Source organism: Bos indicus x Bos taurus, chromosome 15 (genome assembly GCF_003369695.1).
Source record: "Bos indicus x Bos taurus breed Angus x Brahman F1 hybrid chromosome 15, Bos_hybrid_MaternalHap_v2.0, whole genome shotgun sequence".
Lineage (NCBI taxonomy): Eukaryota > Metazoa > Chordata > Mammalia > Artiodactyla > Bovidae > Bos > Bos indicus x Bos taurus.
In genome coordinates this window covers 19,711,477-19,728,472 of record NC_040090.1, presented here as the reverse complement: position 1 = coordinate 19,728,472, position 16,996 = coordinate 19,711,477, and the positions used below count along the sequence as shown (strand labels likewise).

The 16,996-nt window shown below is 45.1% G+C and overlaps 1 protein-coding gene across 3 annotated transcripts in view; it reads left to right on the top strand.

Moving 5' to 3' along the window:
* The window catches only part of KIAA1549L (KIAA1549 like), a 314,269-nt gene that overhangs the window by 279,803 nt on the left and 17,470 nt on the right, over positions 1-16,996 (top strand). For all 3 annotated transcript variants that reach the window (XM_027562705.1, XM_027562704.1, XM_027562703.1), the window contains one exon: positions 7,684-8,034. In XM_027562705.1, coding sequence (XP_027418506.1) covers positions 7,684-8,034 — 351 coding nt within the window. The remainder of the gene's footprint in view (positions 1-7,683; positions 8,035-16,996) is intronic.

Genomic DNA, 16,996 nt, shown 5'->3' with positions numbered 1-16,996 from the left:
AGTCTTCTCCAATACCACAGTTCAAAAGCATCAATTCTTTGGTGCTCAGCTTTCTTCACAGTCCAACTCTCACATCCACACATGACCACTGGAAAAACCATAGCCTTGACTAGACGGACCTTTGTTGGCAAAGTATGTTTCTGCTTTTCAATATGCTATCTAGGTTGGTCATAACTTTCCTTCCAAGGAGTAAGCGTCTTTTAATTTCATGGCTGTAGTAACCATCTGCAGTGATTTTGGAGCCCCAAAAAATAAAGTCTGACACTGTTTCCCCAACTATTTACCATGAAGTGATGGGACCAGATGCCATGATCTTAGTTTTCTGAATGTTGAGCTTTAAGCCAACTTTTTCAGTCTTCTCTTTCACTTTCATCAAGAGGCTTTTTAGTTCCTCTTCACTTTCTGCCATAAGGGTGGTGTCATCTGCATATCTGAGGTTATTGATATTTCTCCCAGCAATCTTGATTCCAGCTTGTGCTTCTTCTAGCCCAGCGTTTCTCATGATGTACTCTGCAGATCTTTAATCGATAGAAATTGATAAGAGGAACTCTTATCAGAAGAGGAACTCAAGCAAGGTAGTGAAAATCAGAAACAGGTGCCCTTGCTTGCTCCCAAAGTGGAGAGGGGGGCGGTGAGCTGGTTCCTTTAGTGCAGTGAGGGAGAGGGCGGATCTGGTGGGTTGGGCAGGAGGCATAGCTTAGGTGGTCCGCCCATCCCCTTGGTAGTGCCTGAGTGCAGGGATCATGTAGTGCTCTGCTTTTGCTCCTGGCACTTCACAAGTGGCAGTTGGTTTGTGGCCCTCTTGTATCTTATTGTTCATCATTTGGCCCAACAGCACATGTATACAGTTATTTTTAGTCCCTTATATTTAGTTTCTTTGTATTTTGTTGCTGGAGAAGATGTTTGTCCAGGTGCAGACATGACAGCAAAAAGTCCTGGGTCTCAGCCTATCTCACTTATATACCATAAGTATCCAAAATCTTAAATATGTACGTTTTCTCTAACTCAGTAATTCTACTTCCAGGAATTTAACATAAGGCTAAATGCATGGTTATATTCAGAATTTTAACCACAATATACAGATTTCACTTTTGTTGGGAAACTACATAAAAGAATGGATAGTTACATATAGGTTGAAAACTCCATATAGCAGAATGCAGTGAAATCTTTTAAAGTTATTCCCTATAAATACCATATTTTTATTGACAGAGATATTTATTTGCAATGTTGTATAAAAAGATTTCAAAATATATATACTTCTATTTTATATATACATAAATCCATATATATTCATATATGTAGGAGGATTTTTATTAAATGGGACATTTAATTTATATACATTTACAAAATATATATGTGTGCGATTATACTGTTTGTAAAATCATGACCCAGATGGCTTAGTCTGAGAGTGTATCTAAGTCAAAAGAATTATATCAACAAAAGTACATTTTAAATAGTTATGAAAGAAAGTGAAAAGTGTTAGTTGCTCAGTTGTGTCTGACTCTTTGCAACCCCATATACTGTAGCCTGCCAGGCTCCACTGTCCATGGAATTTTCCAGGCAAGAATACTGGAGTGGGTAGCCATTCCCTTCTCCAGGGGATCTTCCTGACCTAGGGACTGCACTCGGGTCTCCTGCATTGCAGGCAGATTCTTTACTGCATGAGTCACCAGGAAAGCCCTACTTCTGCTTCTGTATCTGAAGGCTATCCTGTCATGTCCAGTAATACTTTTTCAATATCCTTAATTCCTTTCCCATTCACATGCTACATAGCTGCTTTTGCGTCTCTACCCAAAATCCCACTAAGACAATCGTGCAGCCCTCTCCCCTTCTGCCTTAGTGCCCTCCCATACTCTCTGTTCTCCATCACAAAAGCCAGAGAATCTTGTGCCAAGTGGTGGGCTCTGCTTGGAAGAAGAGGAGGGGAGAAACTGAGATGGTCCAAGCCAGGATTCTTTGTAGCTAACTGGAGTAGGGTGATGGGTGGGGTGGGTGAGCAACTGGGAGGGTGTTGGGAATACGCCAGCATTCATAATCTTCATTCTATTTCATATGCATAGAAAACAGCTGGAAGGACATGCACGAAGGTCATAATGTTAACATTTTGTTATTTCTGGTGATAGGATTAGAGTGGATTTTAATTTCCTTCCTTTTGCTTATCTATGTTTTCTAATTTTCTACCATGAACAGACATTCCCTGATTTAGTTCTTAGAATTTTTATTGAAGTATATCTTGATTGATTTATAAAAATCATTTGGAAAAAAAAAAAGTTACCCAGTGCTTCTCAGAATTATAAGGTTGGAAATGTAAGTATGGTAAACCCTAAGTTAAGGAGGTTTAAAAATATATTCTCTGTCCCAGATACACCACTGACATTTCTACCCGAGCCAACCATCAGCCAACACTGAGATCTGTCTCTGTGCCTGTCACCCCTTTCTGTCAAATAAAAGCAAAAGGTATTTTCAAAAATGTGCACGTTAGGGAGAAGGACTTGGAGCAGGTCAAACCAGTTGACACATATGTCTTACCTGGAAAATGGGGACAACCACACGATCCTCGGGGATTGGTGAGGGGCTACAAATGGAAAACCTAGCACAGGACCGGCACATCTCAGGTCCTCAAGGAGCTCTGAGCACCTGCTCTGTTCAGTTCTTTTGCTTAAGAGGCAATTACTGGTTTCAGCTTTGGGCTAAGTTCTGAATTGGGGGCTGTGGATATAGCAGTAAGACACTGACCCAGCCCTAATGAGCCCCCAGTTTGTGGGAGGAGACAGATAATATGAAAGTGTCTGCTTATGTGCCAGACAGTCTTCTAAACACTTGATATTTGCACATCGATGCTTTACATCCTTATAGTAATCGATGAGGTGTGTGTGCATGTTAAATCGCTTCAGTCATGTCTGACTCTGTGTGACCCTATGGACTGTAACCCACAAGGCTCCTCTGTCCGTGGGATTCTCCAGGCAAGAATACTAAAGTAGGTTGCCATGCCCTCCTCCAGGGGATCTTCCCAACCCAGGGATTGGATCTGCATCTCTTACGTCTCCTGCACTGGCAGGCGGGTTCTTTACCACTAGTGCCACCTGGGAAGCCCAATCTGATGAGGTAGATTATCTCAAGTATTACTTTGTAGTCTGTCTTCCTGGTCACAGATGCCTGTCCCTCTGTAAGAGCCCACATCTGTGATAATGGTATTGGATCTGTTTGTATATGTGGTGGGTGAGAACTTGGGTACTGGAATCAGACTTTCTGGGTTCAAAATGCAGCTCCACCAATTATGGGCAAGATATTTGATCTGTCAATGCCTCAATAATGTTTTCAACTGTAAAATAAGAATAGCTATAGTTGTTGCCTCACAGATTATTGTAATATTTATATAAAGCACTTAGAACAGTGTCTGGCACACAAGCTGTCAGTAAACATTTGCTGGTATTATTATTATTGTTGTGTCACTTGTCTCCTTCTGTAGACTGAGAGCTCCTTGAGGACTGTGACACTATCTTATTAATTATATGTGCAACTCCCAACCCAAGGCTGATCATGGGGTTGAAATCAACAGTTATCTGTTAAGTAAAAGAAAAAAGTTATCACTACTCGTATATTTTGAGGTAGGGAGAGAGGCGATACAGAGGGAGGAGGGATTGCCCTTATGAGTGGACATCAGATTCTCCCAAGAACCACGATTGTAGGAGGAATGTGGATTCTATTAGAGCAGACAGAGTCCAAGAAATCAGCCTAAATCAGAGTCAATGTAAGAACCAGAAGGGACATCCCAGACCACGGTTAGTGCTCCCATTTTTCAGGTGAGGAGCCTGAGGCATAGGGAGTTCATGTACCTTATCTGTGGTCCTGCAGTGTTGGAGGAAATTTTGGGGGGAACATGGCCCTTTATCTTAACCTCAAATTCTATTAATACTCGTGGTTAATTAAACAGATTTTTTTTTTTCCATTTTGGTTCAGTTTCACAAAGCTTTATTGAATGCCAAGTGCCTTATTCTCAGCTCACGAGAGATGAGTAAAATGGGCTCAGAGACAAGTCAGACTTGCTTGAGATTAAATAAGCAAATCAAATATGAAAATGGGAAATCCCAGGAAATAATGAGTGCTCGCCTTGTTCCCATTCCATAGACATCAGGAGACTAAACAACCAAGCGAGAACAGTGGGAATACAGGACTTCTTTAGCGCAAACCTGTTGAGGTCACACTTGGGTTATGACTCTGGTCCCTCCAGTTAAAGGGACCCCCCCCGCACAAGATGAAAACTTGAGCGGGGTGAGCAGAGGTTGATTTCCATTGGGGTGTTATGGGGTAGAAGCCATGGGATTCTACAGAATGTATCTCCACCTCCCTGGCAAAGATAATGTCTTCCCCAAGCCTTGCTCAGAGAACCCCCTCCCCAATCAGTACAGCCCCACCCCAGGGATCCTAGGAAAATGGGAGAGTAGGAAGTTGTTGCTAAGAAGCTTGTTTTGGCTCTGCTGAAGGCACAACTATAAATTCACATAATAAGAGACCCACCAGTATGACTGGAAATGCACAGCACAGCTGACGGGAGGGGAGATTCATAGCCTGCCTCAGCGCCATTCATCTTCCACCTGGGAGCAGTGTAGCCCTAGGCATCCATTATTTACCAGGGAGACAGGAGATGTCAGGGGGAAGGCAGTGTGTGGGTGGCAACCAGCACTGACGGGGAGCTGTGAGAGGCAGCGGGGTGCAGCACGATGTGCCTGGGACTGGAGCTGGGAGAGCAAGACTGTGCCGCTGCCCGCTCTGGTGGACACAGAGTCGGTCACTTAACTGCTACGGCTTCCAGCTCCTCAGCCTTAAAAGAGGGCTTGAGTGAAACAGTCTCCTCAAGTCCCTCAGGCTCTGGAGTTCCATTCAGAATGTTCTAAGTGTTGTATGAAAATGTCGTTCAGAAGTTGCTTTCAGACTTCCTTCAGACTGTGTAACAGGCTCTAGGTATATACAAAAACTGAAAAGTTAACAACGACCAAGAAAAAGAGGTTGTTTTCATTACTCTAGAAGGTATCCCTGGGGTCTTCAGGGAGCATATTTCCCCAAGGGTGATCTCAAACCTTTCCCTAAAGAACCCCCAGGCATAAGAGCCCCAGTGCATCTCCAGCCCAGGATCTGGAGGCATACACCCAGGCATGAAATGTCTTTGAGTTCTTATTTATTATCACGGAGATAATTTTGCACTCTACTCCATAAATCTATCCTTGCTTGTGTTGATATAAAAATAGTATTCTGAATTATTCACTGTTTGTGAATGTGCTGATAAATCTAGACTTGCAAGTTGGCAGAGAATCTTGTCTTTTGATCTTGAACTATACAAGCCCTAATTTTGTGTGATAAGGTTACAGGAGATGTCTAATTTCTTTTTCATGCTTTCTGTATTTTTTTTATTTCTTCTCTAATGTGTGTGTATTAATACTAAAGAAAAGTAAATAAAATTTTAAAACATGAAAAATAATGTAGTTCTGACCTTCCGCATCTAGATTTTAAGGAGGGAAGGGCTTCCCTTAATGAATGGGTTCCCTGGTGACATTTTCTTAATGTGCACATTCTTCTGTATCTGAGTGCTCTGTGCATGTGTGCTCAGTCTCTCGGTAGTGTCCGACTCTTTGCAACTCCATGGACTGTAGCCCACCAGGCTCCTCTGTCCGTGGGATTCTCCAGGCAAGAATACTGGAGGGGGTTGCCATGCCCTCCTCCAGGATCTTCAAGACCCAGGGATAGAAGCCACGTCTCTTAAGTCTCATGCGTTGGCAGGCGGGTTCTTTCCCACCCGGAAGTGCCACCAGGAAGCCTATCTGAGTGCTCTGTTTGTGATAAATAACATGTGGTTGAATGAATAAAAGAATCATGACAATTATGATGATGATAAAAGCCACCATTATTGTGTTTTTACCATGTGCTACTGTTCTAAATTCTTTACCTCGGTCATCTCATTCAATCCTTATAAAACCCTTTGAGGCAGGTCTTATTATCCTCATTTTGCAGACGAGGAAACCAAAACATCAAGAAATGAAGTAACCGTTCCAGTTGGAACAGCTTTCCTGTGCTGTCTTTTATCTTCTCGGCTGGCCTTTTGGACCTGGTCATTGTGGCATTTGCCTGAGCGCAGCAACTTGGTGGCGTTTCTTGGCAGTTCCTCCTCTCTTGGTTTTGCCCTGAGGCTTCTCTGCCCTTTTCCACTTGTTTATCTGTATTTTCTAATTTTCCTAAGGTGTCAGTTGTGTCATGGATGGAGAGCAGGGTGGCAAACTAATCTATGCTAGCTTATTCACACAGAACTCTCAGGTTCTTTTAGCAGATAGCAGTAGCCATGGGCATAGTTGAAGTGGATGTGGATTAACTAGTCTCCACAGTCCCACCATCATCTTATTACAAAAGCAAATCTCAGAGCAAAACCTGCCACACATGCAGACTTATTAAATAAGCATTCACAGGCTGGCGAACATAACACAGGGCAGGCAGCCTGCTCTGGAAGCTGCTCAAGTCCCAACTCTCTGCCCATTTGGGTACTGCAACTGCTTCCGGAGTGGAAGCTTCACTGGAAGAAGGCAGGCGAACATTCTCGAGCGGTGGGTCTCAAACTTGAGCAACCATCCAAACCTCCTGGAGGGCTTCTTAAGGCACTGACTGCTGGGCCCTGACCCTAGAGCTTCTAAGGGCTCCACACTTTGAGATCTGATTTTGTTACTCTCTCTGATAAATGGTATCAGGCAACCAGCAATTGGCTCAATCCCTGGGCACAGGACCATTTAGAGAGTTAGTCTATGGTCTAGAACACCAACCCTTGGGTGTGGACTACAAGGTGCTCTGGATTCCTTTACCTAAAAGACATAAGGGTAAAGAATGTCAGTGAAAGGTTTTAGAGCGGCGGTCCTCACATTTTTGGCACCAGGGACAGATTTTGTGGAAGACAGTTTTTCCATGGCCTGGGGCTGGGGTTGGGGGGTGGCTTCAGGAGGATGATTCAAGCACGCTACATTTATTGTGCACTTTATTTCTATTATTATTACACAGCTCCACCTCAGACCATCAGGCGTTAGATCCTGGAGGTTGGGGGCCCCTGATTTAAAGGACACTGCTAATGTCATCAGTGAGAAGCCATTTCTCATCCTCATTATGCTAATTAGCAAAGCCTGGTGCATTCCTTGGAGAAGGCAATGGCACCCCACTCCAGTACTCTTGCCTGGAAAATCCCATGGGCAGAGGAGCCTAGTAGGCTGCAGTCCATGGGGTCGCTAAGAGTCAGACATGGCTGAGCGACTTCACTTTCACTTTTCACTTTCCTGCACTGGAGAAGGAAATGGCAACCCACTCCAGTGTTCTTGCCTGGAGAATCCCAGGGACAGGGGAGCCTGGTGGGCTGCTGTCTGTGGGGCCGCACAGAGTTGGACATGACTGAAGCGACTTAGCAGATGCATTCCTTATGCTCCAATAACTAAGGTTCATTTCACATAGATAGTTGGAGCATGGCCTCACTGATACAATATGAGCTGAATAGCCCTGTAGTGTTAATTCCTGGAGAGGGCACCTAGGGTATAACATAAATTAGCACAAATGCCTAACATCACTTGTCCAAATGGAGCATTTTAGAGTAAGTTACAGACAACATTAATAGAAGGAAAGTTCATTAACAAATCGCGGGGCGTTTGTTTGGTCCCACAGACGGAGCCTGAGATCATAGAGGAAACCAACATCGACAGAGTGAACGAGCCCCGGGGCTATGGCCGCTCGAGGCAGGTGAAAGGCCACTCCGAGACCTCCACGCTGAGCTCGCAGCCCTCCATCGACGAGGTCCGGCAGCAGATGCACATGCTGCTAGAGGAGGCCTTCAGCCTGGCATCGGCAGGCCATGCGGGCCAGGGCCGGCACCCGGAGGCCTACGGCTCCGCCCAGCACCTGCCCTACTCCGAGGTGGTGACCAGCGCTCCGGGAACCATGACCCGGCCCAGGGCTGGGGTGCAGTGGGTGCCGACCTACCGCCCAGAAATGTACCAGTACAGTCTGCCCCGGCCGGTAAGTCAGACGTCCCTCCAATCTGCCTGTCATCATCAGATCTGCCTGTCCTGGGGTGTGCCCACAGGGGTCTCAGGGTGGGGACTTTTGTGATGAGCCATCTTGGGATTTGGAGACGACCTTTGCTGGGCTCTCATCCCGTCCTCCGTCCCTGATCCAAGCCTAAGTCTTTCAATCCTATGGGCACAGGCGCACGGGTAAGCCCTGATGTCCAGCTGAAACACGTTTTTGAATGAATTTCCTTTTCTATCCCTCCTGTGAAGGCCAGACCTCATTCTTTGTGCACTGGTGGTTTTCTACAACCCCAAGGGCAAGGACCTCATTTAAATGTCAAAATGTAGGCCAAGGCCCCATATCAGGGGGCCGTGGAGCACGTGGTTCTGAGCAGAGGCTCTGGAGGCAGGTGATTTGACTTTGAATTCCAGCTCTAGCATTCAGCGGCTTTGTGACTTGGGGATGTTAGATTTTCTACAGGTGAAATAAACAGATAAGAAAAACAACCGACTTCCTAAGGTGGTTGTAAAGATTAACATGAGGTACTAGACGGATGCCAGGCACCCAGTAAATGCCATAAATGTTTGTCATGATCATCTCACTAACTAGTAACTGTACTTCAGTATTTGAGAAAGTACCCAGTGACTAAAGGCTTCCATGATTTAAGCAACCATTTTAATTAGTTTGCATTTAATTAGTTCATCACCATAGCATCTATAGATAATCTTTTTAAAGGGACATAGTTTTATAAGCCACAGACCATAATAGACAATGCTTTGTGTGATATATAGATTCCACCCTTGTAATATTTCATGCCCTATCTCCAAGTTACTCATTAATAGAGCATTATAAATTGTGGTTATGATATGTAGTTATCTAATAAAAGCTAGAGAAGGCACGTTGCTGACAAATGTCCATATAGTCAAAGCTATGGTTTTTCCAGTAGCAGTCATGTGTGGATGTGAGTTGGATAAACAAGGCTGAGCACCAAAGAATTGGTGCTTCCAATTATGGTGTTGGAGAAGACTCTTGAGAGTCCCTTGGACTGCAAGGAGATCAAACCAGTCAATCCTAAAGGAAATCAATCCTGATTATTCATTTGAAGGACTATTGCTGAAGCTGAAGCTCCAGTATTTTGGCCACCTGATGTGAAGAGCCAACTCATTGGAAAAGACCCTGATATTGGGAAAGATTAAAGGCAGGAAGAGAAGGGGGCAACAGAGGATACGATGGTTGGATGGCATCACTGACTTGATGGACATGAATCTGAGCAAATTTCAGGAACTAGTGAAGGACAGGGAAGCCTGGCATACTGTAGTCCATGGAGTTGCAAAGAGTTGGATACAACTTCTCGAGTGAACAACAATAATAAAAGCTAACATTTATTGAGTGCTTCACTGTTACTAGGGAGTGATCTAAGTGTTATAAGTATGGTAACTCATTTATTTAGTTCTTACTATATGCCTCTGAGACAGTTACTAGTTTATCCCTATTTTACAGACGTTGAAACTGAGGTTTCACAGCTTGTTCAAGTCACACAGCCAGGAAGGGGCGGAGCCAGGACCCAAAGTCAGGCCATCTGATGACAAAGGCCATGTTCTTAACCTGCCTTCTGCTGTTATATTGTCTCTCTATCGTATTATTTCTTTCATTTTCCAGTAGACTATTCGGGACACCTATGAGCTTGTGGAGCCTCCAACAGCACCACTATGGTGGCACTTAGTAAACTGCTGTTATGCTACGTAACTACCTAATCTACACACTGCTGTGAACTTCCTTATTGTTCTTTGTTCCAGATTCCCTCCTTCACCAGGTCCCTGAGATATCTTAACACTATTCCTAATCCCCTCAGTCTTTCTCTTTGAATGTCAGTCTCTGGCCCAGCCTTTCCCTGTTGATAAAACTCTTATCAGGAGAGACCAAAATTTATTTCAAACTGAGCCTTTGGGGCAGGGACACCTGTACTTGGATGAGGTCATCATCACTGCAAGAGTTTGTCTTTAGGTTGGCAGGTGCAGAATTTCTGTTTTGTCCATTCACTCCAGGGTGATCAGATCATGCTGCTTAAACTCACTGAAACTGCTTTATTATTAATATTAACTTACAAACCTGCAGTGAGAAGCTGAATGACCAGGTGGGCCAGAATATTTGTTTGCTGGTCAACATGGTCTTTCATTGGCTTCCTTTGTAGCTCAGCTGGTAAAGAATCCACCTGCAATGCAGAAAACCTGGGTTCGATACCTGGGTTGGAAAGATCCCCTGGAGAAGGGAAAGGCTACCCACTCTAGTATTCTGGCCTGGAGAATTCCATGGACTGTATAGCCCATGGGGTTGCAAAGAGTTGGACACAACTGAGCGACTTTCACTTTGGGCTTTCCTGGTGGCTCAGATGGTAAAGAGTCTGCCTGCAGTGGGGGAGACCTGGGTTTGATCCCTGGGTTGGGAAGATCCCCTGGAGAAGGAAATAGCAACCCACTCCAGTATTCTTGCCTGGAAAATCCCATGGACGGAGGAGCCTGGCAGGCTACAGTCTATGGGGTTGCAGAGTCGGACACGACTGAGTGCCTTCACTTTATGGTCTTTCATTAAGTAAAAGCCAATTTAGGGAAAGTACAACATTATCAGAAGGAAAATTGATATTGAGTTGATGTTAGAGTCATTTTTCTCAGCCTGTGATATGCAAACCCAGAGAGCAAAGTCAGTAAAGGAAATAGGTGAATGTGGGACATCTTTTTTGCATCCCATTTTCCTGAGATATAGGTGGAATACAGTGCAAAATTCTTAATGTTTTAAAGGACTTTATTTTAATATTTACTATTTATTTGGCTGTGCTGTCTTCGTTGCAACCTACAGGATCTAGTTCCCCAACCAAACATTGAAACTGGGCCCCCTGCTTTGGGAGTGTGAACTCTTAGCCACTGGACCACCAGGGAAGTCCCCTTAGTACAATGTTTAAGTTAAATAGAAGACTAAGGTCAATGCCCAGATTTCAGGAATAGGAGTTTGCCTCTGCCATCCAGGAACTTTGCTGGATCTGTTCAAGAAGCACTGACTTCCAGAAGAGTGCCAGCAACTCTGGGGCCGCCACTGGCCATGCTCCCATCAGATGAGAATCCACATACCCTTTTTTTCAGAAAGAGTTAGAAAAATGCTCACTGAGCCTTGCAAATCAGGTACTTTAAAATACTTTCCCATGACAGTCGTATTACAGTTTCCACAATTACAGTTTTCTTAACTAATTGCCCATTAAATTGGTACTGTTCTTTATGGGGAAAGAACACTGAGATGTTGAAAACACTCTAATCTTACCACATAAAGTGGCTGTCCTTTGGGGGAGGGCTACCTGTATCCATTCTTACACTGATCCATACTGACTTCAGTTTCATTGACTCATCCTTTCTGATGCCAGACATTGACCATATCCCCAAATTCTCCCTCTACCCAGAGTGGGATGGCACTCACCAACTGTATGACCTTACCCGGTGACCGTAACTCTGAGCCTCCTGTCTATGAGAAGAGAGCTGCAGTGGGGAAAGGATGATAATTCATGAAAAAGGCTCAGCATGGTCCTGGCACTTAGCACCCAACAGGTATTAGTGGATTTTAATCAGAGTGCTTCGTATGGAGCCTGGTACATGGAATTACTGGATAAATGTAGCCATTATTATAAAAATATTCTCTTTTTCCCACTGGGTTCCACTGCTTATCTCCCTTTTCCTGACACTTCTGAGATGACATCTTTTTCTTCTACCCCGTTATACTCTTTTTAAGAGCATGCTCTGGGTGCTCAGGGAAGCCTCACTTCTATTTAAAGATGATCCTCAGGAATGACTGGGCCCCTCTAGCTGGAGGCCAGATTCTGGGGATCTGTGAACAGATCTGAATTTCAGAGAGAAAAACTTAAACAACTGGGATGAGTCTTCCAATGACAAGCCAGAAGATGCCACAACCCACATCCATATGCCTCAATTTAACAAAACCATCTAAAAATGTCATTGTGGGGATATGAAAGCTTAGATAGTTCTGTTTGCTATAATTCAGGATTGGCAGTTGTGCCAAGAAAGAAAGAAACATTAGTATTATATACTTTGAAAAAATGAAGCCACCAAAGAATGGAAGTGGACTGAGAAATAACACAGCAGAGAGACTGTCCATCAAACCAAATATCAAAGGAAGTTTTTTCATTGTTAAGGTTTTCTTTTGCCAACAACACATGAGGTCCTTATTTTAATGAAAAGAGAAATGGCTAACAATACACAGTAGCAATGATAATTCTTAACCCAAGTTCTTGCCAAGCCCTCTTGTGCTATGATAATATGGAAATCAATGGACAAGGTGGCAATTTAGAATGATAACTATGATTACTTTTCAGCTTCCAAAAAGGAAGCGCTCCAAGCTCTACTGGGGGATAATTGGAAGTTGCTGGTTCTAAATGCATTCGGCCAGGCTGATGGCATTTATATCATGGAGAAGGTTATTGCTGGCAGCTGGGGATTCCTGCACCACAGTTCAGAAGACTCTTGATCATATTTTACCCCTTGAATCTGTGAAGAAATTGGACTTGACACCTAATGACCAATCCAATTTTGCTAGCAGCCATAATGGGTCTCTGCCAAGTGGAATGAAAATATCCTATAGCCTTCCTGTTGGTGTCAGATTAGGGGATGCTGAGAAAGGTATGTGTGCATGCTTAGTTGTGTCTGACTCTTTGTGACCCCATGGACTGTAGCCCACCAGACTCCTCTGTCCATGGACTTTTCCAGGCAGGAATACTGGAGTTTCTATTTCCTTCTCCAGGGATGTTCCCGACCCAGGAATCGAACCCTCATCTCCTGTGTCACCTACATCTGCAGGCAGATTGTTTACTACTAAGCTACCCAGGAAGCCCTCCAAGAAAGGCAGCAGGGTCAAAACATCTTCCCCACTAGAGGCCTTACAAATGTAACTAACAGTGATAATAACAACAGCTGCTATCTATGGCGCTCCCACTAAATAGGTTTTTAGGCTAAGTGCTCTTGTCTCTTCCAGGGCTTTCCCAGGTGTTACTAGTGGTAAGGAATCCACCTGCAGTGCAGGGACACAGGAGATGCAGGTTCAATCCCTGGGTTTGGAAGATCCTCTGGAGGAGGGCATGCCAACCATTCTAGAATCCTTGCCTGGAGAATCCCAGGAACAGAGGAGTCTGGTGGGCCACAGTCTGTGGGGTCACACAGAGTCAGACACAGCTTAGCACACACGCACATTGTCTCTTCTGATCTAAGAACCACCCCATGAAGTCAACATTACTATCCCCCACGTACTCCATGGGAAGCTGAGATCTGGAGAAGTAAAGAAGCTTGCCCAGGGTGACACAGGACAGAACTGGGGCTGGAACCCAGGGCTCTCCAACTTCAAAGCCCATGTTCTGTCCACCCTCTGGCCAGGTAAGCCAGAAGGTTGTCCCAGGCTCTGATGAGAACTCAAATCTAAACTTCAGCGTGTGCTCTTCTTATCAGGAAGCCTCCCCAGTTGGATGGGGTTTTGTTCATTCCTATCATAGCCCCTTGTAAGACAGACATCTCTACTAAGATAGAATTGAGAAGATTATAGCCTGTTTTCCTCCTCTCCCCTCAAAAATAAAACAAAAGACTCCGTCTTAAACTTTCTTAATGATGAGATAACCAGGCATATCAGGCAGGAATTTACATCCACAGCACTTGGATTCAAAAAATGTTAAACATTTCTTGTGTTTCTCCAAATCTAATTTGAATCTATTCTGAGCTCCCATCCAGGCAGGTTTGGTGGGGCAGGAAGTGGGGGGGGGGGGGGGTCAATGTTAGTTCTTGCATAAAAGTCATTGGCAGTTTGGTGAAGTTGGAACAACAGGAGAGGTCTACCCTAGGCAGTGCTGAATGGTGTTTAAGGATGGAGGACACCCAACAAACCAAGAAGGTATCTGGAGACTGAAAAATGAGGCAGTTCCATGTAATCAATGGATCAGTATTATAGTATAGAGTAACTTATATACAGGGTAGGATGGGGCAGGGGGCGATCCAGAAGCATTAGCAGCTGCACTAAACACTGCAGAGGGGCTACTGGGACAGTTTTATAGTTAACCTAGGGTTTGGGGGACAGGGAGTCAGGCAGTGCATTCCTAAGTCAAGATTTATGATGGGTAATTAGTCTTATGGGTGCAGGGACTACATCTTGAAAGCCTTTATCACTGGAGAGATAAGTGATAAGAGATAAGTGATAAGAGATAAGCAGAGCAGAGAGGCCACCTGGAACCTAATGATCATTAGATGATATCTATTAACTACAAAGCCCTTGACAGCACAGAAGTGATTTACCACGCGGTACAGTCCCGGGTAGGGTCAATGGAAGGACAGGAGGAACTGAACAGGCCCAAGATGGAGTCAGTTATGCTAGCTGCCAACAATGGGGTGTTGCAACTCCCAGAGTCTGTGAAGGTAGGTTGCTCCATATTAACTGGGACAGCCTAGGTTGGAGATCTTTGCCTATGAGCTGCCCCGAGGAATCCCCCTTGAAAACCAACAGCGTGCCCAGTGTCTGGCAAATGCATATCCCTTCAGGCTTAGAGAAATCATTCAAGTGAGTAAAAATCACATTTTGTACAGGAATGCTGCGTGGAAAGGGAGAGAGGGAGGGAGGAGAGAAATATGCAGCTCAGCTCACAAACTCAGGTGTGCAAGACAGGTAACTTTCTCTGTAATGGCGTTCTAGTGCCAAAAGCTCAGTCTCCGTCTAGGGCCTCCCTCCCCGTCTCTGATTAAGCTTATTTTGTGTGTGTGTAGGAGTAGGGGTGGGTGGCTACATGGTGCAAAGCATGGTCAGAGGGTGAAGAAAGCTTCAGTACTTGGTCTCATTTTATTCTCATCTAACTACTCTGGGTGGCACCTCTGAGAAGTGCTCCTTTCCACCTAGTCTGCAGGTGTTGGTCTGGGGAGAGCACAGCTGTTTCCTGGTCCCCCTGCTTACAAGCTCTCTCCAGACTTCTCTTTCCCTTCCTCCCATGCTTGAGCCTTCTCTCTCCCTTCTGCCTCTCCCCTCTCTAGCCCTTACACACACACGCCCTTGCCCCTCTCCGCTCTCTAGCATTGTCCTTCTGTTTATTCTCTCCTCTCCATCCCTTGTTCTCCCAGATTGAGATGGGACACAGAGCCCCTTCTCCAGGCTCATTAGCATCTAAGCTCTGCTCTTCTTTACTTAAGAGTCTTTGCCTAATACAGGGGCAGAGTGGTCTAAACCAGGGATTGCCAGCCTCCAGGATCTAATGCCTGATGATCTGAGGGGGGGCTGATGTAATAATAATAGAAATAAAGTGCACAATAAATGTAATACGCTTCAATCATCCTGAAACCACCCCCCTCCCCAGTTCCACGTAAGCATTGAATCCCATGAAGCAGGTCCAGGGTGTCAAAAAGCTTAGGGACCGCTGGTCTAAAGGTTCCTCACTTCTTTCAAAGTTTGTTTTGGCATCAGCTTTGAGTGCTTTAAGGGCTTAGGTTTTTGATATTCAAAATCCTAAACTCTTGCATTTTAATAGCTTTTAGCTTTTGAAATGCCAGGAAGAGTTGGCTCTTGGGCCATCTTGAGTGATAGTGAACTTCCTTGAAGGCAAGATGTTCTTGGGGCAGGGGAAAGGCCCTGGATTCAAGGAACTGTGGTGGCAAGGTCTTGGTTACTACAATTACTGTATCAAAATATTATCTTGTCTCAGAAGGAAGAGCATATCATTTATTGAGTACCCACTATGTGCCAGACATCACATCAACATATAAAATGAGTCTTTTAAACAGCCTTTGAAATGGGGTTTGATCCTGTTACTTTCATTACCTAATGAGAAAACAGGTACAGAGAGGTAAGTTACTTGAGGTCAAGCACCCGGTCAAGGTCAAGCCAGGTTTCAACTCCACTTTTGTCTAACTCCAAACCCATACGCTCTGCACCACGCCACCCTTGGCTGAGAATTTTGAGACAGCGCCCTTAAACTGGCTATGTGATTTTGGGCAAGTCAGTTCACTTCTCTGGGTTTCCTTTTGCCTCTGTGTTAAGGTAAGGAGTGAGGTCTTGGTGTCTCCTGTTCTTTCCAGCTCAAACCTTCTATGAATCCCAGGCCCTTGAGAGCCCCAGTGTTGCTCTCAGTAACTCCTGGTAAGCTGAGAGATCAAGATGAACACTGGGTTTTCACCATGGGGTCCGTCTTCAGTTACCACACCCTCTGTTTTCAACTAAATAAGAACTATCCTCTGGAAGATTCTACTTCGTGCAATAGGATGTAAAGTTATTTCCAGCTGCATGGGGCCTTAGGTAGACGTTGGGCTGAGCAGTATTCACAGTGCGGTGGAAGGGGCGCCACGCAGTGGAAGCCAGCACTGTCAGCAGGAATGGAAAAACTGGCATATCCGCTCTGGCCTGGGGCTGACTGGCTGGCTCTGGACAGTGGCCTCCAACTAGAGTAGGTGGCTTTGGCCTGTAAGTCCTCGCTTTCCCACCAGTGCAAAGCCTGAGACCCTGATCTGTTCCTCCAACTGCAGGCTGCCCTCTTTGACCCGTCACCCCTCTAGTGCTACCCCCTGCCAAGGTTGATCTTGACCAGATTCCCCCTCTGGATGGATGCACGTGCACAAGGAGGGTCCAGCACACAGGGAGTCTCACCTGGGCTCACTCTCCACTGGGTTTGCTAGAAAGAATGGCCCTGACCCACCCCCTCGCCCCCTGCCCAAGGACATCGGGACCGGGAACCTTGAGCAGACCATGTCCCTTCTACTTTTACAACCAAAGTTCTGAGCTCAAAGTGGAGCCTCTTCTTGTTATATCCAGGCTTCTTCCACCTGGGAGAACTAAGAGCTATTTTTATAAACTCTGCCTTCAGTTCCGAGTGTCTGATCTCCTTTCTAGCCAGAGGACAGGGATCCCAAAAGATGGTGTCCTTGGGTGCCAGACTGGGCCCCTCACGGCCACTGTC